The 26,860-nt window shown below is 32.9% G+C and overlaps 1 protein-coding gene across 1 annotated transcript; it reads right to left on the bottom strand.

The window, feature by feature from the left end:
• LOC134277783 (uncharacterized) lies at positions 1 to 26,419 on the bottom strand. Its single transcript, XM_062760090.1, has 13 exons — positions 26,242 to 26,419; positions 25,704 to 25,770; positions 24,705 to 24,934; positions 24,220 to 24,312; positions 23,897 to 24,040; positions 17,460 to 17,516; positions 16,469 to 16,945; positions 14,761 to 15,000; positions 10,515 to 11,000; positions 7,146 to 7,400; positions 6,610 to 6,849; positions 4,021 to 4,142; positions 1 to 3,084 (listed from the first exon to the last, which is right to left on the bottom strand). The coding sequence occupies exons 1-13, from the start codon at positions 26,417 to 26,419 to the stop codon at positions 1,837 to 1,839; spliced, it is 3,837 nt and encodes a 1,278-aa protein (XP_062616074.1). The 3' UTR covers positions 1 to 1,836.
• Between the last annotated feature and the right edge of the window lie 441 nt (positions 26,420 to 26,860).

The following is a 26,860-nucleotide window of genomic DNA, read 5'->3' as shown; positions in this document are numbered from 1 at the left end:
TCTTCAGGGCTTGACCATCACATTGTGCTTTTAATATAACGAATCAATGATCTCTCTCCCTATCTTTCTCTTTCTTTTTCTTTGTCTCTCTTATACATGTATATAAATTTTGTACATGTATTCACTTTAAAATAATATCATTGACTGGCAATTTATGAAATGTGTATAAATACATTTACACTTTTATTCAAGCACTCCGACAAGCATATATAACTAAACAAGAAGCTATGAAATTTTAAATTAATGACAATGTTTATACATGTTGTTTTATTGCGTTGTAAGTGTAAATAAGAATTTTGCAGTGGATGCGTTTTTCAATTGGAAACTAGTGAAGGTAAACAAGACTTGGAGTAATATACTCCCTCTTCCAGGTACGGGTTATTATGCGTGCTGTTGTGTTCAGTATTCCTCAGTTTATAATTTGGCTTTTTCTGTTGTATTTGTGCCATAAAGTAGAGCATTCGCATAGTCCAGCCTAGATACCACAGATGTTCATTCATAAGTATATTCATATGTTGAAGATACATGTGTTAAGAGTAAAAATAAAATTATAATTATACAATAACTCTTGCATGGAATCAGTGAGGGAGAATTCAACGTTAATCACTCACAAGACAAGTAAATGGGACTGACTTTGGTTAAATTGATACTGAATATGAACAAAAAGTATTTGCTGTATAGCTGAGAGAGAAGTGTTAGTCCATTGCAGGATTATTTTCCAAATATTTCGATGTCATACACACAACGAAAGAAGAAAAGCGAAACTATAAGTATTAAAATGGATATTGTTATTTTTTAATTACAATACGTGGGTTACATGTACATGTACATGATTGCTAGTATTCACATCAGTTTCTATGCTTGTTAGAACTGAAAAAATAAATAAGAGCATTATTAGATATACGGAATGAACTTTATGTAAAATTCAGGTAATTGCATGATCACTGAACGTTCTGGAAAAGTTCCTTGAATTGATCTGTGACAGAGAGATGTATCCTTCTGTATCCTCTCAGTAGATTCTTCAATGATTGAATGGTTGGGTTAAATCAAATGATTGTCAATCTTAGGAGAAGAAAAAACATCATTCACTCAATACACATTTGTTTATCGATAAAATTGGCTAGACATACATGCTGACCACAAGGTTAAAAATAAATTTAAAAAGTATCGCACAGGACATCGTTGAATTAGACGTTACATAATATCATGAGAAAAAACGTTTCATATCTACAGTTTCCGAGTGCGGGAAATCAACTGTGACGTTATACGAAGACATAAACAGGCAAAATTATAAAACAAAGGTACAGATAATCTCTGCTACTAAACACGAAAAAAATATTTATTTAAAAAATCTGCTTCAGAAATTAACTACGATTTATTGATTTTAAAATATTTATTATGAAATAAAACTGATCACAAAGGGTGTAGCTTATGTGTGCTTGATCTCGCTGCACTTAGAATTCAAACAATGCGTCACTGATGTTAGACTGCAAAATGGATGTGTGGATTTGTTAATTTCACAATATCTAAATGTTGGCAAGATCTTTAAAACCTCTTAAATATATTTTTTTTTTAATAATAAATGTTTAAATAAAACATATTTAGAATAAAATTACACAAGAACTGTTGATGTTAACAAGATTAAACAACAGCGACTGTGACGTAATCTATCTTTTGAGTCATGTGACAAGTGCCCCGTCACCCCTTAAATACTTCTGTCATATAAATCTAAACAGAAATATTAAATAACTTATTGGATTTATATGTTAGTACACAGAAAACAGGTTCATTCAAGAATATTGAAAGCGAGTAGATTCTTTTATGCAGTAACTTTTCCTACATTTTCCAATACTTGGTTAACTCTTTGGGGTTGATAGGATGTCGATTAATAACTTGATGCAAAGGACACATTATTTCCTGATCATTCCTCGGAATGTCTTTCTCTAAAAGAAAATGTTCTCTGATATCCTTGGCAGTTATTTTTGCACTTTCCATTTTACATCTCACACCTCTAACAAACGAAAGTTTTCTGTTAAACTGTCCAACAAAGTCATTCAACATATTTTCTATTGTTTCTTGAATTTTCTGTGTTTTATAAGTTGCCAATGCATTTCCTGGCATAGAATGAAGCACTTGAAGTTGAATAGATTCTTCTGTAACTGACAAAACCACATTATATCCCTCAAATAAAAAGAAAGCGGTGTCTTTGTAGAGACAAGATGTACCATGCGTTGTAAGCACATTCCAACCAGATTCTTGCATGCAAGCCACCACAAGACGAAAAAATAAGAAAAATGGCAAAAATGTAAATCGATAAATCAGGACAGATGATTTACTCTCTGAATATTTAATTAGATTTGAAAGTTCTTCCTCCATCTTCTTCCGGTTCATGCATGGCACATAGTGGGATTCCCGACCAAGAGCTACAAATCCAAGTCTTTGCATGAACTCCAGTAGTAGATTTCCAATATTTCCGACAAATTCAGATTCCGCGTAATAATCAAAGAACTCAAAATCTTCCAACTGTTGTCTTGTTTTGTATGAAACATCACCTTTATGTTCCCAGATCTTGGCAAGAAGCCCGTCTTTTAGATTCCCAGTTTTGTAGTACTCATCCCAGTCTTCCTGGACAGCATCAATGCCTTTAAAATGAAGCTTGTCTGTAATAATGTATTTGAAAGCATCAATGAACCACTGAACATCAATAATGACAGATTTCTTGAGTTGATTTTCATTAAAATAAAGCACTTTCCCCGCATCATGGTAATATCTTAACATATCTTCATACTGTTTAAATGTTCCCTCAAGACTTTTGTCTGAAAGCTCTGTTGCTATTTCTACGACCTCTAAAATCTTTTCTTTATGTTTCCTCTGATTAATCTCTATTTCAAAGAAGGCCCATTCTTTTGGAATGTTTTCTTTCCATCGTTGTTGCGAAGCTATATTAAAAACAATCCTTTCCAGGTCCTGAAGTGGTTTGACAGGAAAGGATAAGAAATAAACGTTATCTTCGGTGATGTACATGGATAAATTAGTCGATTTGGGGAAAATTTGCTGCAGACTGTTCAAAAGAGCTTCTTTACTCTGTAATAAAAAACAAAGATTTATTTTATGAATAATGTGTTGTTGGTTTTATAAAATCAGGTTTCAGTCTCACTTTAATCAAATGTAGATTTCAGTGAAGTAGTACTGAATAACAATGACAGAAACATAATGCAAATATTGTTTCAATTATATATAAGGTAGAAATACGTTTTAATATCAACATTATATATGTGCTATATCGATATTATCTTATGATATCGAATTATACAGTCATAGTAAGTTTTTTAAAGCAACTTTTGAATTCATATAAGGGTGGATCAAAGAGTTTTCATTAAAAATTTGAGGTGCCAAATATTCTTTAAAGAAATGACTTAAGGCCAACAATTGGTCCCTGGGAAATTCTATACTAGGGGTTTGGGACGATACTCCGGAATGTTACTGCTTTTCTAGATTTTACAGGCAAAATGTAACCCCATGAAAAAATAAAGTCAAAATTAAAGGAGTTAAATGTAAATCATCCCAAATTATTTTCAAAAGTATGAATTTTAAAATAATGAAACAGCTGATGAATTTATAAATAAAATAACCATTCCCGTTTTTCAAGAAATGAAGAAAAGGAATTGTCTGGTAAGCTTATACCTTTGCTAGTCTTAAAAATAATTAACATTACTTTCATCTTGCAGACTCAGAATGTGACATGAAATTACATTTTACAAATGGGCAATCGTCATTTTGAAATTTTATTTAGAAGTTTAATGTTTACGTTTCAATGAAATTGCTGATGGTGGTTCAAAATATTTTATTACACACATTCATGTGACAACTTCATTTCAAAGAACAAGATTTACCGACGTTTCAAAGACGATATTATAATAAACAGAATGTTTTGGACTAAGTAAATCTCTAAAATCCTACAAACCTGTATAAGATGTTAGAAAGATAATATTACTTCAAGGGGTTATCAGATTATTTTACCTGATACTGTCTGTTCCCTTCTTCCCAATGAGTCACTACAATCAGAACGGTTGGCTTAGGATCTGCCTCATTGTCAGAGCCACAGTAGGTGTGGATAGACTTTATCCAGAACACGAAGTATTCTAAAGGTAAATATTTGTATTCATATACAAATATCGACATTCGAGGTTGTCCAAAAAGTTCGTGGACAATGACGTTTTTGTCAAAATAAATGGTTCTAAATGCATCTATTGTATATCAAAATATTTCTTTTATGAAAAACCAAGTCAGAATGGTTTAAATTTTATTTAGGAAACGTAATATGTTTGTAAAAATCGGGGTCTTTAATGATCACAGATTGTGCTCACGGACCAGTCTGACGTTAAGCAATTTCATATTAACGTCAAACATTTGGATTTGGACTTAAAATATGTTCAAGGACACACACTTTATTTTCTTTTTCAAAACGCAACGCACTTCCAAGTGCTAGCAATAATCTTTAAGTATAGATTATAATTTTTTTAAGTTTTAAAATTCAAAAAATGCACAAAAATTAATGAGCGTCAACTAAATTAACAATTTGTATAAACGACCGGCACAGCCCAGCCCGACGCTGCACTAGAATTTATAATAAAGTGATGAATAGAAATCTCCATTTTTAGTAAATTACGAGTACATGTGTTTCTTCGAATTTGTACACACCGTTGAAAAATCGTTGAAAAACGAAACATACCGCTTAAAAACGTAAACCAAGCTGAATTGATACACTAAATATATTTCAATAATTTTGAGTTGTTTAAACACATATTTTGTCTCTTTCATTGTTTCAATCGTATATACGAGGGTTGTCCGGAAAATTCGTGGACAACATTGATAATTACTTACAAACATTGATAAAATATACGAAACTATTATTTTCATTAAATTCATGTTTCTTTTTATCAAGATGCAAGTCAACAAAAACAGAGCACAAATAGTTATATTTTTATCAATTTAAAATTGACACACACTCATACCCAGAGCACTAAAATGAAGATTCTTGACGTTACTCGACGTCAAAAGCATAATATGAGTACATGTAACTTTTCTTAATATAGTCACCGTTTAACTCAATAAATTTGTTATGTCGCTTTAATCAGCCATTAATATGTGCACAAAATGTTAAAGTTTCATACGTAAAATAATATTTAACAATCCCTGTCTCATATCATGCGATCATTCGACCTCTGTCCGCGTAAAAACGATTTTATTTACGGAAATACAGTAGAGTCACGTTACGAAGTTCATTTTTTGCGCTGCAATCTCGGAATGATGGTTTTTCTTCACGCATGTCATCTTGTAAACTGTTCCTTCCGTCCGAAAATACTATATGCCACTTATATAATAATGTACGGCTTCTTTTACTATGTTTTTCCGATTGGTTATAAAATGTATCGGTCTTTGTAGTTGTTTAATCCGATGTCTACGCAAAATTTTATCACTGCTCACTGCTCCACCTTTTCCGAAAACGTCCCTTTTTTAAATATTTCCGATCCGTCTTAATATGTTCTAACTTTAATTGCTCAGCCATTTTACAACTTTGAATTTTCAAATTTTGCAGGTTTGAAGTGATAACTTCTATCGACCTCATAATGTAAAAGTCATCCAGATTTCTGCAGAATTTTATAAAATGCAAATGAAATTTATAACGTTATAAATAATTTTTTTATCGAAATTTTGCGGTGCTCCGGGTCTCCATACCACGTCTGATTATGAAGTCATAATTGTAATTAAACATTTGAAATTGAATCCGATTTTACATTTCTCAGTTCACATTTAGTAAAGAATTAAAAATATGCTATTAATAGATATCAATGACGCAACATTTATTTAATTCTTAGTCTGTCTACGAACTTTACGGACAACCCTCGTAAAAGCTAATGTTTTGATAGGACGGTGACCCATGCAGACGACCGACGTCGCTTTTTTGAGTTTTGACACATATTTGTTTTGTATTTGTATTGTCTGTATAGTAAGCGATAAGATATCAAAAAATGGTCAAAGCCTCTATATTTGTTACATATCATTTTTATTAATTTTTGACTTTACTTATATAGAAATTAATCTTTTTAATCTGAACACTTTTAATCAGAGTTTATGCCATTTTAACCTTGGTCTGTGCATTATCAGTGACGCTTAAAGACCTTGATTTTTACAAAAATATTACGTTCCATCAATAAGAATTAAATTATTTTCATAAAATCGTCATTGTCCACGAACTTTTTGGACAACTCTCGTATTAAATGCTACTTAACTAATGGATGAGAATAAACATCATCATTTTTCTCATTACAATAATTATAAACTTTCATTAATGTTACCTGTAAATTGGACATAAACATGTCAGTTAATATAAAGTACATACTGAGTCTCGTATTTGTAATTTTAAACAATTTTGTTGATCAGCTTGTTTTCATTCGTTTTCATTTCGCTTTAATTTTCAAACAATCATTGCTTGATTGATATGCTACTAGTATTTTTAAACATTTACGTGAATATAACAAACTTCATAATAAAACTATAGTATCAATAGAAAATGGACATTTTTTAAACATTTATACAGTCAAGTACCTCCATATGTCCATCCAGAGAAGACACTCCCTTCTTGATCGCACACTTCCTTATCCACATTCTGGTCCAGACGTTTAGAAGCGTCCACCACCACAACATAGAAAGCTCTCCTGGTCAGGTAAATCTGGTGACAGGCGTAGTACGCACATTGTCCTCCAAAGTCAAAGAATGTCAAGGTCTTTGAGTCTATATTTGTAGCAGAACTTTCTTCCTTTTTATCACCTGTGTACATATTTCTTGCTAGAAATGGAAAATTACCCTCAGTATCATTTGATTTAATTTAATTCGATTTTTTTTTCATTGCAATATTGTATGTTTATTGGTGATAAGAATTGCAGACAAGCGATCGTACCATAACTACTCACAGTGGTCTTGTATGATGTTTCAACAATCTTTCGAAAACATATGAAAGCTGTTTATTTTTAGAGACTGGAGAATAGAATGGGCGCATTTTATTTTTTGTGTTTTCGTTCTTTTTAAATCTAAAGGTTTATGATCAAATAAAATAAGCAGGATGATGTACTTTTCAACAATACCTTTTAATGATTTTGTTTCATCACATAAATCAAATATTTCCTTATGCACCTCCAAGCCCTCAGTAGATTTTATTTTCTTAATCTCGTCTTCACTACAACCAAGCAGACGTTTAAGTAGGGTGGTTTTCCCCGCCCCAGCACATCCTACAATCATCCCCCGGGCGTGGTGGACTGTCTGTGTCCCTCTCTTAGCGTACTCCACATACCGCTCTCTGGCCTCCTGGTCCCATTTAAGTATTTCTTTTGGGACTCCCACTGTATCATAAAACATTCAACAATATAATATAGAGATAAACAGAAAACAAATAATATATATATATTTTTTCTTTTCACCTTCATTGGAGACTTCTGTATTTAAGTAGACATATCACCATTTCCCCTAAAATCTAAACAGATTTGCCTAAATTAAAGGTTTTGATATACTTTTCCAAATAGTTAAATATTTTGCAAAGTCACATAATTAAAAAAAAAATTCAATATCTGTTTGTTTAAAAATCAAAGAAATGTGTGTTTTTTTAATTTATTTAATTGTGAAATCCTTAAACCCTGGGGTTAAGCTCAATTTATCTAAGTATCTAAATTCACGCCTTTCCCCTACAATTTGAAATATCACAAAAATTGTATTTAGATTTATCCAAATATTCATACTAAAAATGTTATGGGTCATTTTCAACAAAGCATTTTAACAATTTACACAATTTGAATGACGTGATTATCATGAACCCGGATTGGTAGATCCGAGGCGTATATTGTTTTAGTCCTGTCTGTCTGTTTGTTTGTTTGTCTGCAAACTTTAACCTTCATCATAACTTTTGAATCATGAAAGATACATATGTAGAGACTTTATATTTGGTATTCCTACTCCACTTATTAAGCTCTTTCAACTGACAAAAAGGGACCTTTACTGTGACTGTATGCAATAAATACCTTTTATCTGTAAATTAAACTTCGCTATAACTTTTGAACATTGCAAGATACAGATTTCATATTGAGTATGCATATTACACTATATAAGCTCTTTTGAATGATACCAAAGTTAATGACCTTGTGATATTGACTGTCACCTATATGCAAAAAAAAAAGCTTTTATCTGCAAACTTGAACCTTCGCCATGCATTTTGAACCATAAATGATAGAACCTGCATATTCAATAAGCATGATACCCTTATAAAGTTCTTTCAAATAACACCAAGGTTAATGACCTTGTAAATAAACTTGACTGTGACCTGCATGCGCAAATTATTTTTTCATGTCTTTGCCCATAACTTTAGAATCATAGACCACTAATTAAGCATTTACAAATGACACCAAGGGCCTTGACTGTGACCTATATGCAAAAATAACCTTTATCTGCAAATTTTAACCTTCACCATCACTTTTGAACCATGAAATATAGAGACTTCATTTTAAGTATGCATATTCCACTAATTAAGCTCTTTCAACTGAAACCATATTTAATGACTTTGTGACATTGCCTGTGACCTAATGCAAAAATAGTTTTTCGTACCTTTGCCTTATTTTTTCAACCACAAGAGATGGAGACTTAAGCTTCACATCTAGAATCCATACTTTACCAATCAAGTTCTTTCAAATGCTTCCAAGTTCAATGGCCTTGTGACCTTGACTGTGGCGTTAATACTAAACAAAACTTTTTTTAAAATTTTGCTGCCGCCGGGTGCATAGTGTTTCACAAACACATCTTGTTTCTATTGCAAGAAATATGCAATAATACCACTGTATTTCTTCTGTGTAAGAGATATGAAATTTCTTTCTAAAATGTATCTTTAAAACATATATCAATCTATAAATCTAGAATATTCTCTAAGCTGAAGTAATTAACACATTAATATCTTATATGATTATTTAGTATTATATTTTACTTTTGATTAAAACACACAAAGCCTTCCAACTTTGAAGGAAAAATATATACTGACAAGAAAAGACCGTGAACATTATAAATACTGGTTACAGTTTGGCTAAACGGGCTAAATTGTCCAAGCAAAGTTTCGTTTTAGTAAATATGTAGATTATTTGTTACATTATTTACAGGACACTTGCTCTATATGCTATACCGCGATTATCGCCCTTGCGTCTTTCCATGCAACCAAGTCAATTTGCGCTCTTTTTTGGGTCGACTTTAGCGAGATGAGGTCGAAAAAAATGAATTGTAATTGATTAAACGCAAGTTGACGACTGGTAAGTGTCATTACATGTTGTTAGACAAAAAATCAGCATGCGTTACCAGGGGTTTTGAAAAAAATATCAAATTCTGAAAAATGTATAAACAATTACACATAAAAATTCCAGATTTTTGTTCATCAAAATTTGTTTTAGAGGAGTTTTAAAAATCCATACATAGACATTAAAAGTATTGCACTCAGGTCAATCATTTGGTGGAACTCTTCAACTCCACGGAAGAACCCAGTAAAGTCTAAACTACTGTATGCTATAAATATCTTTTTCCTACCAATTGATATCAAATTATCAAAAAAATTGCATTACTCAAAGAAAAGTGTATAAAAATTACAAAACAAATTCCAGATTTTTGTTCATCAAAATTTGTTTCAGAAGAGGTGTATAAATCCAGGAAAAGACATTTAAAGTATTGCACACATGTCCTTCATTTGGTGGAACTCTTCAACTCCAGGAAAGAACCCCAGCAGTCAAGTCAAAACTACGTTGCGTATGACCTTAACGTTACATTACATACTGTGCTCCGTTGTGAAATATAAACATGTAGCTTTTGAAAATCATTTGTTCTATATAATCAAACAAAATAAATAACATCCATCGACAAAAGTAATATTTTTTTCAATATGAAATTCAAAATCTCTTTAGGTTTCATCTTGTAAAAATAATAATTTGATGAGGAACTTTGTCATTGTATCTTTTGAATGACCCTCATACATGTAAATTCCTTTCAAGTTTTTTTTTTTTATTTTCTTTTTTGATAAAATTGGGATTAAGTCGTGTTTGTTTCTTTTCACCTTGATGATTTTGATAACTTGTACATTGTAACTAGTAACTAATCATTTATGTGTGTAACAGTTTAACATTTAATTTGAAAGGTAGAATTATACAAATATTTTAAACATCCTGCTGTGCTTCTTAACTACGTTTTTTTTACACTCGTTGGAAATTGGATCAAAAATAGAATGATTAAGACATCAAAACAATTTGATTTATACATGTATGTTACGGTCTCTTTTTTGTGCCAGGATACATTGTACACTATTATTAGCTGCTAAGCATCTCAAAAATAGTTACATTCAAAATAGTAATTAAAACGATACTTTCCTCTTTCACTGCAATTGTCATAAACCAGTAAACCACATAACTAGAGACAGATCTTGGAGACATTATACTTACAACGTTCACTGATCCTATCATGAATCATCCAGTCAGACACGGTACAGTGTGCGATGATGTCCAGCTGTAGACTGTCTATGAAGAGGTCGTACATCTCCCCCGGCTCGTCCGGTATATACAGACATCTCTCTCCCTCACTCCTCTTATAATCACAGGACCGGCAGTATTCTGAGATCACGTCACGTGACGCCGTGGTAAAGAAAAACTCCAAATCACTGTCCTCCACCAGACACTCCGTAACAAAGGCGTACATGACGTCATGTCGGATGTCGTCTGATATAAAGGTTATCACACCGTCATGTGTTTCTGTGATTCCATCAGGAAGATCTACCGAGCCGTCATCAGTAATATCAGGGAAATATCTCTGTCTGATTTTGTCCTTTGTGATTCTGTGTGATTGTTCATTGAAACTTGTCCGATATTTCTCAGACAAAAGTAAACAATACAGAAAACATCTGACTTCCGGCTCATAGCTATGGATTTTACCTGAAATGACAAACAAATAAATAAATTATAAATCACCAAACAAATAAATTAATAAAATAAAATAAATAAATTGTTAACATTCAGTCGAACTACATGGACTGCACTTCATTTTTTTTCTTTACACTGTATGTACATGTATGTATTCAGTCCTATTGAACAGAGATGTTTTAGGATGTGAACCACCCCACCCCCGCCATATTTTTAAATCTCTACTTTAACCATCCCTGAATAAATTCTATTAAAAAAGATGAGGAGATTGATCATTAATTAATTTAATAATAATCCTGAAATACGAATGCAAATCTGTAAAAAATGATTTTTTATTCTTAACAATAGCTGTAAATTGAAATAACATTTTGCATTCGTCACCTGCGAGACATAGTGATTCGAGCATCTGCTTTGGAGTCAAGGAGTAGTGAGTTCCTTATTTTAGGCAAAAAAAAAATACCTGTGTTTCTGGTAGCCCGACCTACCCTTATTTTACGCGCCAACCCTAGCACTTTTTATTGCAAATCCGGATTACGTATCGTAATATGTTCTAAAACTACAGTCTTCAAAACGCGCGTATTTAAAAAGGTACTTGTAGCAAATGAATAAAAACGTATTTTCGAGCATTTTTAGACTGTACATACATAGATAATAGCTCTTTCCCCCTTCGATCGTTCCCTCCTTTACCCTTTAATGACAAGTTTTGACGCCTCGCTTCCAACCCTTAATGAGACTTTTGACCACATGTTGACACATGTGCATATTTTCATTGTTGATTTGACTTGAAATTACCGCTTGTTTATAAATTATCAGAGCACAGGTGGCCACCTTCAGGTTAACAATAGATGACTGCATCATACTACAGTAAGAAATCACATGATTTAGCTACGTAAACAAACAAAATAATCTCGAAAATTCCCATCAAAATTCAAAATGGCGGACTGTTACTTACGATATTCTTTGAGCATATAACTCAGTCATTACGCAATATTTTCTCATCCAGTAAAACATTATATGAAATTCAAGCTATCAACTACAAATTTCTTGAAAGGTTTGAAAATTATAATAATATATTTGTATAAAAATACTTCAATATAAGATGTGAAGTTCGGGACCGCCCAGTGCCGATTTCGTTACATGTTTCTCAGACATTCAGAAGATACTATCACCGTGTGAAATGCACCCCAAAGACATAACACCTTCTCCCCTGCCATGCCACGTTGAGTGATTTTAATCTGAACAATATAAGTGACATTGAGTTTATTTAATTAATCCGATAATTGATATCTATTTGTATTCTTCACTCTTTCATTAATTCTATTGTTAAAATATTACTTTGTATCTTTATATTCATTGTCATGTTAGAATATTGGCAGTTGGAGAGCGACAGCCAAGCCGCTCGGTCCACCGACTCCCGACCTTGTAGATTTTGTTAAGTTTTAGGAGTTTTAATAAAATTGTAAAACGGAAACCGACTTAAGCAATTTCTCTTGGTTACAATAAAAAGGGGTACTATGACCGTGTAAAATGAACAGATTTTAAGTGATAATTATATTCTTTGATATAGTGCTAATTATTAACATAATTATACTCCTTGACCGCAAGACATTTGATGCCACCTGGACCTGAGTTAAAGTTTTAATTATTATGCAATTATCGTAATTATGTCAATTATATCCTTCTGCTTAGAGTAACTCTTTATTGTAATTGTTTACTTCATTATTGTTATAAATTGGTTGTTTTGTACACGATCTTCAGTTGGAAACTGGACCTTGTGTTGTCCACGCCGACACACAGATCGAGTAGAAAAACCAAGTTTGGATCGTTAATAAATTATAAAACGAAGTACCGACTTGTGTATTTCTACCGGTTATAATACCTTCCATTTTACACATATTTATAAATGTAAAGGTGTAGAAAATAATTATTTTTATAGGATTTGATCATTAAGATATTCAAAAACGTTTAGAAATCAACTTTTAGCATGCAAGTATGCAAAATTGTTAGCAAGATTGATATTGTAGTATCACTACAATAATTGATTTCTGAGGAATCAAACTTATAAAATGGATAATAAAAAAAAATTTAACCATCAATTACATCATCACATATAAATTTTTTAGTTCTTAAAGACAGTATATTGGCACATTTACGCCGTTTTACATGTTTAAGATTTCTATTTTGCGATGTACACCTGCTTTGATCTCAATTATTTATTTATAGAACATTACAATAAAACTTTTGTAAATAAATGAGAAGAATTTAATTTATTACGAATCCGATGATATATAATACATAGCATAAACGAAATATAATGACCACTATTAGTTCGGTCTTAAAATGCACTCCAATTCATTTAAAACGCTCAAAGGGGCAGCCAGGCAAACACTCCAGGAATATGGCTAATGTGTCAAATTGTGGCCCCAGGTGTATTGCATCAATTATTTTATATGTTCATCACTCCACCCCAAGCCCGCCACAAGTCTTGTTTTCATAGGGTTTAAGGTCAAGAAATGACCACACTCACCCCATATTACTACAATAAATAACTTTCCTTGGCACTGGACTGTGGGAAATTTAGATGGAGATATTCATAATTTTGAAGCTAACAAAGGATCGACGTTCGTGGTTTTAAGGATGTCGGGTGGAATTAAGATCAACATCAGTGGTTTAACTTTGACATTATCGTCCATGAAAGATACATGTATGTGCAATATCTGGATTTCCATCGTCTCTAGTCATTTCAGTTTGTATTGTTTTGCTGTCATTTTACGATGATGCTGGATTTTTATAAATCGTTCAAATGCTCCTTGTTAAAATTAAGTTGATCTAAATTTTGCACTAAAAAATGAAACGATTGTTTTAAGGCATTATAGCAATAAACTCTTCTTGCATTTAACAGGTCCATGGAAGGAATAAGGTGAAACTTTTAAAATGAAGGTAGGAATTCATGTATATCGCCTTTGTAACGCGAAATAACTCGTACGTATTATGGAGAGATAACTCCTGTCAACGATGTGGAATACATGTACACTTACATACAATAAAAAGATAAGCAAATGAAAATCATGTAAAAGAGAAAGGAAAATGATTTTAATTTGGATTAATATCTTAACAAATTTACTTTTACAACATTTAAAACATAATCGATGGAGAGAAACAGACTGATACTTCAACTGGCATTTAAATTTGCAAAATACAAATTAACAAGGCTCCAGTAATAAAAAAAAGATTACAATTGGCGTCGGAACAAGAAGGGGAGGGGGCGTAGCGGAGGAGTGGGGGGGGGAGGGCTACCATACTTTTGGTTTTTTTTAAAACGATGACATCATATAGATAATAAAGATTGGGACGTACGTAACCCCAACTCCCCCCCCCCCCCGCCCCACACACACACACAAACGCTCTTTTAACACAAACGTTGTAGTGTAGTTAAAGTTGAGGGAGGTTCTACGTGATCGTGTTTGAAAGAAAAAATATTGTAAAGAAAGAACTGCGACCTCCCAAAACCCCAATACTTTCCTTTATTTCAGCAGAAAAATTGACACCTGTCATTCTTAAATTTGTGTTTGAACAAATTTCAAGGTAGATTTAGGTAATATTTATTCAAATTACTGAACGGCTTGGGCAACAGGCAAACTTCATATGTATCACCTTTCTGTACTAGGTCACGGATAAAAAAAATAATTGACTGAGTTTATATAAAATATGTAAAGTTCCAAATTCAAAGAGATAACTTTTTTTCTATAAAATCAAACATGTCTATTCTTACTTGGTTTTCTGTAAGCTTTATTGTCGATGATGTAAATATCATTGTGTGGATGAAGGCCTATACAGGATCTCACGATGTCAGGTCTAGCCCACTTCTCGTATCTCCAGAGCCACGTCACGTGATCTACACTGTCCTGTAATCTTCCTCTGTAATGTACAGCCTCCCCCTCTCTTCTGAGTTCCGTTAGAAATTCTTCTCGTTCATCTTTACTTTTCTTGATTATATTTTCGGGTATATTTACTGTAGAAAAAATATATCGTTTATAAGTAGTAGTTACCGTATAAGTTTTTATTGGTTTTCTCCAGATACCCTATAGAGAGGTTAAAAGGTCACGAGAAGGCGCAGCCTTCGAGTGACCTTTTAACCTCTCTATAGGATGTCTGGAGAAAACCATTTAAAAACTTACACGGTAAGTCACATGTACCATATCACTCTAAGATTTCCTAATATGGCAGGGAGATGATGTACAAGTTCCAAAAAACATTTCCTTATATGGTTTGTCACCTGACATAGTTATAGTAGCACGCCCTATATATATATATATATATATATACATTGTTCATGCTTATTAGATTTCATTCAACATTTTGCGCACTCGCAGTGAAAAAGCGAAACTAACGTGAAGAAATGAGTATGGATATTAATTTTCTTGAACTGCCGCAAAAATTTGAGTGGTACAATTCTATCGATGATAAAACCCGCTCACAGATGGACCAGTTTAAAGAGGACGAAGTAAATGTGTTTGATGTATTGGGGATTTATCTCTTACTCAAGCGGATTTTCATTTGACCCAAGAACCGGTTACACCCGAGAATGTAATCCAGCAGTTGGACCGTTCTGACGATCGATGTGGGAAGTTTTACGATGATATGGAAGCCCTTCTAAAGTCTACCGAGAGTAAAAACACAAGAAAAATTACAAATTGGAGTGTGAAAACTTTTAAAGAATAGCCTACCTATCTGCGCGTGTATCAGTTAGATCCCGTAAGTGAAATTAAATTCTTAACCGAACCGCACTTATTAGCAAGTAGGCCTAGTTAGAGGTAAATTTGTTGTGGAAGCTCGCAGAAGATGGCCAGCCATACCCCCCCCCCCCATTTCCAAGCACTTTACATGTTATGTGTCGGAATACTAAGGTACTTTCAGGAATGTGGCATACACGAAAATTTCCTTGTAAGTTTTTAAATGGATTGTAAATCAAGATCATTTCTGCTTGAAAGATGTCGACCTAATTATTTTTTTTTGGCCAATATTTTGTAAACGTGTGTATGTACGTTACACCTTATTAAAGATTGAAAATAAAGTTTTGTGAATTTTGAATGCAATTCTAGGCTCCACCTATAGGTTATGAGGACTCCGCCCATGGGTTATGGTGTAGATAACCCACGGAGAAAACAATAGAAAAAATTGCGACCTATGGTACATTAAACATCTACACTGTACTATTATTATGTATACATAGGTAGATACAATCAAATTATAGATTTACTAAACATATTCGATCAGTTACTTCTATTATAATAAGTTAATCGACTAAATAGCATTAAATTGTAAAAGATGAAGCAACTACAAATAAAAAAAGAAACTGATTTAAATGTATAAATGTTTCTACTGATAACTTTTTAACTCTTTAAAATGTAATCAAATTATTCAAAGAAAATTCTGGAAGAAAAAATAGAACAATTTACAATCATTTTACTCTGACTGACATATCTGCTGTATCTCATCATATATCTCCGTGTCCTCCATTGTGACGTGAGTCAGTATGTTCATCTGTAGACGGAGTATCAGTAAGTAATCAAGGACACTGTCAAAACAACTGAGACACTTCTCTCCGGGTTTTCTGTTGTATCTCCCTGATCTCAGGTACACACTGGCTGTGTCATAACTACTGTAATGGAATGGTATATCACGGTTTATTGATGCTATCCTATACATTGTCTCATCCTTTGTGTCCTCCGTGATCTTATCCTTATCTTCCCAAAGGTAATCACGTGACTTCAGTCTGTCCAGAGTCTGCTGTGCTTCCTCACGTGTTACAGAATTCTCTTTATTGTACACTTTCTGTCGTATCTTATTAAGCATGTCCAGCCACTCTGTGTCAGTGAAGTCAGGAGGACCGGAGTCAGAACACAGAAAACAGAATAACACGGACACCTCGTCAACAGTCAGTGTGGAGAACTTATCTACAGAATAAACGGATTAATAATATTATACCCTTTCGATTACGTAAAAAATATTATTTTGTAGTGTTAAAGTGTTATCAACTAAGAATTATATGCATTCTTTCCCGGTTGTACATTCAAGGTTAAACTGTAGCCCCTTCCCTTTCCCCATTCTTTAAAAAAATGCTTTTTATTAATTTTTTAAAGAATTTATTACATTACTATCTCAAAAGGAGAAATGCATGTGTTGTATATATAAAGTATAAAATTCTAATCGTGTAAAAATAATCTCAAAAGAAGTATAGAGGGCATTGATTAATTTTCAAACATTTTTTTTGACGAAATATTATGTATTAAGGATATTTCATGCTTATACCTACCACATAAACTGTCAGTTCAGTCATAGGTTTGTAGACTACACAGGTTTAAGTTAAATTTAACACCGCCGTCAATTGATAGCAGTCGTAATATTTTCTTCAGAGGGAGGGGGGGTTGTAAATTGCTCTTTTTTTTTTACAATAATTATTGTACATACCAGATAGTCTTGTTTTCCATAGACTGTAATCTCCCAAATATTTTAGTAGTGTATTACCTGTAAAAAAAAAATGAAAGAGAAATGTGCTTGTCAGCATAGACAATTTTAATATTCCCATTGCAATATTGCATCTTCAGATATAATATGTAAGAAGTTCGAACTTGTAGACAGGAAAGTCCTAGCTATATTCTCTTTTCCTACAAACATATACGTATTTAAGGGGGCTTAACGTTCATTGTAAATAAATAAGAATGAATAATTGCATAGAAAGCCTAGTCCAACGGGCTAAATCGCTAACCTGACCACTTTGGCTTTGAGAGAAGCCCAAATCAATATTATATTGAAAAGGCTCCAGGGTAATTCCAAAGTAATTCCAAACCACCCTCGGGTGAGTGGCTAACTCTTTTTCAAAACTGACTACCTTTCAATTCAAACATTTTGGGACATATTTTCTTTATAACACTGAAATATGGGGGGAGGGGGGAGGGCGCCCTTCCTTTCACTAAAAATGTCTATAGTATAGGTAATGTTGGGATAAATAGTGGGGGGGCGGCCATCCTGCCCCCCCCCCCCTGATATTACGCCTCTGCATCAAGCAATGTTGACTGTTGCTACGCTGGAGGGCGTGACTTCATTATTCATCAGGCTGACCTTCAGTTGACATCCAAGGTTTTCTTTTGGGGAGGGGGGGGGGGGTTCCATGTTACACTCAACTACATGCAATATTTATTTAATATCAACCTGCCCCCTATTCATGCTATGACCTGGCCAAAAAAATATATACAAGCTGCTGTCCTTTACAAAAAAAAGGACTACAATACGTGGACCATACATATATGTTTATCTAATCGAAATTCATTAAAATGATTAAGTTTGTTGGATATGAATGCAAGTTCGTTCCCATTTTGTACAATGATCTGACTATTTTGACTGATACACTTTCATAGAAAATTTGTCAAATTTTATCCCCGATTGCCACTTCTAGTTTTGTCATTTCAAAATTTTGATACATATAACCCATAATATGTTGGACTTTAAATATACTTTTATTCTTTATTTATTCGAAAGAAATCTAACATCGGAAAATTAGATCTGACAGTACACGTGTAGCACAGTTCTGTAGTACGCAGATTATTTTTTTCGGAGCCCCCTCACTCACATGGAAAACTTGTGTCAAGCTGTACTTGGATTCCTGTTATTTTAACTCTGAACTCTTAATCGCATCAACTCATGTCTTTCTGTAAGAGGTCTGAAAACTAGTAAATATGTAGAACTTTATCTCCGATTTCATGGCATTAATTTTCGTCATTTTAAAATTTTGATACATATATATCCCATCATGTGTGGGACTTAAAATATACTAGTATTGTATATTTTTTCGGCTGAAATTTAGTGTTAGAAAATACGATCTGACGGTACACGTGTAACACAGCTCTGTAGTACGCATATTTTTTCCGCCCCCCCCCCCCCCATCGAAAACTTGTTTCAAACCGTATTTGGATTACTGTATACTTTATCTCTGATCTCATAATTGCATTGACTCGGGCCTTTCCGTCAAAGGTCAAAAAGCTGGTCGGAAAGGCCCGTGAAGTTGCGATTGGTGTTGTGGCATCAGCCGAGAATTGCCGACTCGAACTCTATAATTCTCGCGCATGCGTAGCCTGCAAAGTGCTCAGGGCATCCGGTTTAACCTCACTTACTGCTTGGACCTCAGGGTCCACGCAATAGTGAATTTACTGAAAATGTTTTCATTTCACTTTGACTAAAATGTATGGTGTCTGACCGTCTGATAGGGCCATTTAATAAAGCTCAAGAGCGCAGATCAGGAGAACACGCTGTTGCGCTAATACGCAACACGCTGTCACCATAATACAATATCTCACAAAATGCTGAGGTGCTAATACGCTGTCAGCACAACACGATTTCGCACACCAGGCTTATTATACACATTGTCACTATTCTCTAAATATTCCCCTTGAACGCAGTATGTGACCCTTCCTCTGCAAAAAAACTTCGACTGTTCTTTACAAAAGAATTGGTTGATAAAGGCCCTCTGGTTCTTAAGAGTAAGTCAAACATGTGAAAACTTTACAGACATCTAGACAGACTACTGATAGACAGAAAGACAAACAGAAAAATAGTTGCATTTCAGAGAAAGTTACTCAACGTTGTTTTATACTTGGCTGGGTCAATAGGTAAAAAATCAAAGTACTGAAAGTACTGAAAAGCGGTTAGCATGCTTTCATGGAATTTGACTGTACAGTGTAGAATAACAAAAAATGCATTCAGTGGTGATATTAAAGTAAGCATGCATATATTTGTCCAATGTCATCAGCGAAGAAGCAGACACACTGACTTTTGTAGTACTTAACAAAATGGAAAAACCAATAACATCCCAGACTGATGTCACAAATGTGTGTTTCAAAATATCAACCTGAGATTTTCACTTTGAAAGACAGGAAGTTCAATTTCAAAAATTTCTTCCTAATTGTCTCCATTGGTTGCGTCCAAATGTGCTCAGAACGAAAAAAAATGTTGATGTTGCAAATTTAATTGTCTTTCATGCTCTATTGACTTTGAAATTAGGTAACTGTAAAGCCTACTTAAAAAAGCTTACCGTCTTTAGCAACAATTTTAAATAGTAAACAGATCTATATATAATTATTTTGAATTTCTTGATTTTGTATTTCGAAATAAGCTTTTTACGGGCATTAGCCCTACCACGGTTGTCGCTCGGTCATCTCCGTAAACGTTCACTGGCCGAGAGCTTTCGGCAAACCTCGGCTGATTCCCATTCACTCTTCAAAAAAGAAAGGGGAAAAGAATAATAACAAATTGTAAAGCCTGCAAGCAATAACTATCAAATTTTATTTATATGAAATTTAAGAGACCTTTTTATATATCGCTATAAAACACTTTTATCACTATAAAACAGTAAAAACGCTATGTTATTAAGAATTAATTACTGCTGATTTTGTTGTTCGTTTTGTCATTTTTTTAAGATTGGAATTGTACGAAAAATATATCATCAGAAAGTTATCTCCCTTGCCTTGAACAGCGTTTCAACCAATGAAATAATTGAAAATTTTCTCATCATGCAATTTCTACCAATCACAAAAGAGAGGAAGTGCATAGTTCGACGATTGTAAAAAAAACTTTCACTATACAATACCGTCTTCCAAGGAAGACGGTAATGATAATTCAAATTCTTAAGATTAATTTATTTGGAGTTCTGTACATAGATCTATAGCTGGCTAGTCTGAGAAAAACGGATGGACGAGCAGAGAATTTGTACATTAATTTAATTTCAGAGGGCTTCAATTTCGTAGTCTCACTGCGGGTCAGCAGGTGTGACCTGTTATTGGGGATGCTTACTTCTCCTAGGCACCGGAACTTTCAAGGATCCGTTTTTCATTTGAGACCGATCACTATTCATTCTGTATTTTGATACAGATACTGAGTACATCGATATCTGTTTATTAATATTATGAACTATTTCTCTCACAGGAAGAAAGACAAGTAAACAAGATAAGAAAGTTTTAAGAAATGTACACTATTGACTTTAAATACAATAAATGTTCGAATTAGTAAATGGTACATGACAATAATTCAAAAAAGAGTCTTGTAAGCACGATATATATAAACGAATATATACTGAGTATTTGGCAAATATTTAAATAATGTGACGTTTATAATCGTTTGTAATGATTAGACTGAGTACAGAATTTATCCCTGGAATCAAAGCTTTCATCATCTTTTAAATAATTTCAATTGAGAAAAAAAGGAGAAGAAAACAAACGTTTCATTATGGAAGTAATCTATAACTGTACAGCTTACAGATGCAGGGTTCTCCATGAGCTGTTTTACTGTGTTGCTCCCGACACAGCAAAATTTTCTACGACACAGAAACCATTAAAATTTTATGCATGCGACATACTTCTAAGGAACTCGTAAGAATATCATCCTTTCCTGATGTTTCCCTATTTTTTCCTTTGCAATTCGGTAATTTGATAAAAAAAAAAACTGACAAAAAAGTACAACAAACTTATTTTCAAAAGTGGTAATTAGTTTGATTGTATCGATCAGAATTTCCCCTGCTTTTCATAGCACGTGTTTTTACTTTTATCAATATGTATGACGAAAATATTTGTACATCGAAATAGTGATTTATTTTAAAAAGTGTGCGCATATGTTCTTATATAAGTTTAATGAAAAGTAATTCAGTTGCGAATTTGATCTCGAAAATAGCGCAAAAATTTAGTGCTTCACGCAAACTCTGCAACACAGTAAAAATTCAAATGATGGAGAACCCTGCAGATGTATTCAGTTTTTTCATATATAAAGCTTTCTTCATGTACTAGTATTACTTAAGTTAAGGTAAGTCACTCCTGAAATTTGTTATATCAAGGATTTTTTGAGAAGTATATTTTGGATAAGTACTCATAAAGTGTAACTCAAAATCGCAAAGAAAATAGGGAGTCAGTGTGCATCCTACTGATCTACGGTACATTTAAGTTGACCTTTTTGCACTTAAATTTCATCTCTTTGGTTAATTACTTTAACCCTTATTATATTTGATTAGATGTAAGCATGGCAATAAATATAACCTTATTTTACGTAAAATAGTTTGAATAATATTTATCATTAAACAAATCTTGCAAATTAATGCGCGTAAATTATTGTGTGACCTTTTTGCACTAAAAAATAACATATTTGGAGTATTAAAAAACTTAATAGGCAATAAAAATTTTCTTATATCAAACTTTTTACGACTTGAGTGCTGATCAGTCACAAGTATCGAGTAGTTTAAAATAATGAAAGAAAAAGGTGGGGTCAGTGATGTTAATTTTGAAATATTTGTCAAAATATGTGATTTTCAGGCAAAAAATGGTGTAAATTTGACCTTGACTTCTTTAATGTATTTTCATTTTTTGGAAAAGTTTGTTGAGGGAAGGTGTAAAACTTAGTCTAAAAATATAAATTAAGACCTATATTAAATATTTTTAGCAATATCAAAACGGAAAATATTCTCCGAGTAAAAGTATGTGAGGCTAAATTTCCATTACATTAAATTTTATAAATGTGCAGATTTGCAGAATTTTCTGCTAAATATCCTTCCACCAAAAGAAATAGTCCCTCATAAATCTTGCTTCTTTGTAAATTTTTGAGCAGTTTTTTCATTGAATGTTAAAAAATTTACATTGTTGAATTCAAATATGTTATAAAAATTGAATTTTGATAAGTAGTTTTGAAGTAAAAGCTTCTGCGTGAACTTTTCTAAAAAGCTGACGAGTGACTTACCTTAATTAAAGGTATGGCTAAATATTTTGGCAAGGAAAATGAAACTCGATCGAGAGATTCTCCGATGTTTTGCTGTCTGTAATAACCTTCAACCCCTTAAGCCAGTAATTAACCCGTCCTTTCTGTGCCAGTAGCATAATTCGATCAAATATTTATTGTTCATGAGGGGTGCCTTATAATTAATCACAGGCAACTGAATTTTTATCAGTAAGTCTCTAAATTAGCCAAATATCGAAACATTCTACCCCTCAATGTACAGTTTAGATACACAAGGTGTGCAACGCCATTTTGACCCCCTGTTCAATTCAGGCTTCAATTTAACACATAAATCGGATATGCCTACTGGTTTCGTGTAGCATTGGGTTCCAATATGATATTTCTCGCTACATATTTCTTCCTTAAGTTTAAATCCAACGCGTTAATGTTATCAGCTAAACTTAATGCTGACTTCAAATTTCGTCACAGGGCCCGATCGCCATCAGCTGACGTCACGGAAATTTAATCTCGACACCAAATGCTCCTATACATAAAATTTTAAAATACAACAATAAATTTATTTCATTGACAAACAAAATCAGATAAAAATTAAAAACCGAAAGATAATGTTGTTTTGATAGTCTTGATTTTATTTATCATATGTTATATGTGTTAGAAACAAATCATTGGTAGAGGCTTTGTTGAAGTTTCTGTTGTCGATAGGTAGCGCCTTATGGAGGTTTCCGGTTGCCGACACATGCCATATAGCGGCTAGCGAAGCTAACCGCTTAAAAATTATATCATATGAATCTATATTTCATGTCACCATAGCTTCATTTCATGTATCTAGCAAATCTGGAGAGGAACTTTTACCCCCCCCCCCCCCCTTCGTCAAATCCAAATCATAAAATACATTTAGGTGATCTAGAGGGGGGGGGGGCAATTTTTTTCCAATTTCGCAAAAGGGTTATTATCAGTCAGAATCAGTCAAAAACAGAACATTTCAATTTCATTTATTGAAAGTAAAACAGAATAAATAAGTTTTATTCTTATTTTTACGTAGATTGAGCATTGAAGAAAAAATATGTTCCTATATTTTAAGAATTTCTAATATGATGATATATAGTAATGTCCATTAAGAAGACAAATATCAAAAATACCTGTGTCTCTCTTTTCTAACTTTGTATTGGTTACAAGATATGTAAAGTCTTGTACACGCTCCTCAATTTCACTATAAACACCGGTATCTCTGACTTCATATACTTCTTCAAGCTTGTCAAATGTTTGTTGCAGATCTTTTGTATCTACGATTATATATGAATTATTTTTTCTCATTTTTTTCTCAAAAAAAATTGAGAGGTTGACCGTTTGCCCTCTGCAATGAAATCATATTTCAATTGACAATGTCTATTAGTTCATATTTTAAATGATTTTTAATTAAACACATTAAATCAGTTGTTAGATTTCTCTATAAAATCATTACCATCAGTGGTGTCTGCGAGTGACAAAAACGGACGTTTACAATCTGCTCCAGTTATTTTTTCCTCTTGCTGCTGTTTGTTGATCTCAAAATATCCTGAATTATTTAATATTTTTCAGAAAAGAAGGATTTTGAATTTAAGCCTTTAAGTAAGCAATGTATTTCATCTGATAGACTGTTCCTCATAAGAGCTACAAATTCATTGTTATTACGCATTGTGAAAAGTGCTACCGGTTCATATCAGATTCAGTATTGTTTATCAAATACCTTTTATTGGCGTTTCAAAGCTTAAACATACTCAATACTCAATGTGGCGAACACTATAAACGCTTGAGTAACTTGTTGTTATCGCCAGATATCATTTGGATAGGATTAGAATTTATATATGGTTTTAAATGTACGTGTTTAGCTGATCGCTTTACAAGTAACAAATAACTTTACTAATTTATTCATTAACAAGCTTAAAATTTAATGAATTTCAAACATACGTGGAATATGTCTTTGTTTTTTGTTCTTCTGATTCCGTTTCCAGAGGACAACAGCCAATACCAAAATGATGATAAACACAACAGCAACCACACTTCCAATGATAACCCCTGTAGAGTCGGATGACTCTTGTGGAAAGGTGCCTTCAGATAAGTTGATAGCCGTTGTGTTGTAAATGCTTTGAATTGTCGATAACCCTAGTTGATATTCTGTAGTATTTATGTTCTCTGTGCTGTATGAATGAAAATATAAACAACTTAAACAGGTTTTCTTACAAAATATAAGAGGACCTTACCAGGCATTTTACCAAGATACCATGGGTCATATTTCGTATATAACCCTTTTAGGTAATCTTTTAAATGGTATATAACACAATGTTTGGTGTATTTATATTTAAAAACATTTTGAAAACAATACAGAAATTTAAAAAAATGAAAAATATTAATAAGGTAATGATATATTAACAAGAGATACAAAACATATAATTGAAAAACGTGTGGACTTACATTGACCCTAAAGTTGTTAAATAAACCTACATGTATATTTCAAGCCATTAGGGTATTTAGAATAATTTGGAAATAAGTCATTATCTACAAGCCTCGATTCCAAGACTTGTCTACAAATTTTGACCCTTTTAAGAACAAAATCATTATGTAACCTATCACTTAATTTTAGTTATGATAATATGATGCATATATCATGTTTTCTTATGGAATAAAGATTAGTTTCTGAATAATATCACTTTGAAATTAGGGCATACAAGTTATATATTCATTATTTTCTTTTTAGTTAATTTTAATTATTAAAATTTGCAATTAATGCCTACCCCTTTTGTTGAAGTCGATTTGTTTAGATTATTCTTTATAGAGATTTCCCTATTTGGTCAGGAACGACCCTTATTTTGATTTGCGTTTTGGAAAATATGACCATTTCATACGATATTTGAACGATATTAACAGTATATCACTATGTGTACCTTCTTTCATCAGACCTTTACTTACGTATTTGGACACGAGGGTTCAGCAAAATAACACCTGTCTCGTGTGTTGATGTTCTGGCAAGCGGGATCTTAAAACACAAGAAAAGCAATAGCATTATCATTCAACATTGACACACGTTTATTAATATATTCAATAAGATATTTGTAGTTAACAAGAGTCTCACATAATTATATCTTGTTGCTTCTGTATTCTATGTCTGGACAGCCTGATGTAAACCCCATACAGCCGGTACGATACAGTTGTCCTCCTGTAGTCCTCAAACAATTGCCTGTATCGATATCAGTTATTTATACATCTAATTATTGAAATAAAATCATCATGTGTAGAAGCTAGGCAGAGCGTAAGAATGAATTATCAATTTATAATTATACTTTATATAACTGTTTGATTAATGCAGGAGCACCTCCCCCTCCTCTCTCTCATTTTACTTGTTTAATAAAGCGTCTTACTAGGCTAAATTTGAAATAATATTTAATTTTATCAAAATCTTAATAAAAAAAAAAGTAAAATAAGATGAAAAGTTTTTAAGCTCACTAACCCCTTTCTATTATCCCCATGATGCCATTGTAACAGAGTTCTATGAGTCCTGTTTTGTCAAAGTTAGGGACACAGATGTATTGATCATTTCCATACCGATCCTGTCCACAACCCAGCCTGGTGGAGGACTCTGTGACCGCCGTAATGTTCCGGGGACATGATTCCACAGAGTTTTCCATCGCTGTTAACTATTAATCATGTACACTTTATTTGCTTTTTATTAAAAATTAATGCTTCAACAGATGATTTTGAATATTTGAAAAGAACATTAAAATTGCAGAAAGCAATAATACAATCGCATTCAAAACGAAAGTAAACAAAACATTTGTGTATTGACTATTGTAAGAATGTTATGGGTTGATAGGCAATTTATCATTCGTTAATCTTGATTATGCAAAATGTTATATTTACCTCAGAAAAAAATCAAATTATATGCTCATCCGTTTTTCTCAAAGTAAAACAAGTAGACTTTAGTGCATTTTCCCTTTATCTTTCGTTGCGTCCTCATATTTACGCCATTTTAGATATCCGGGTAACTCAGGCACCTGTGTCACATTTAGCGCAGTTAGTGCTATAAATAGTTAAAAACATTTTTAAGGCCAGTAGGTAAGGTACGTATA

Source organism: Saccostrea cucullata, unplaced genomic scaffold (genome assembly GCF_032062105.1).
Source record: "Saccostrea cucullata isolate Sc308-1 unplaced genomic scaffold, CSIRO_AGI_Scuc_v1 ctg1783, whole genome shotgun sequence".
Classification (NCBI taxonomy): Eukaryota; Metazoa; Mollusca; class Bivalvia; order Ostreida; family Ostreidae; genus Saccostrea; species Saccostrea cuccullata.
This window is presented reverse-complemented; position numbering and strand designations above follow the sequence as displayed.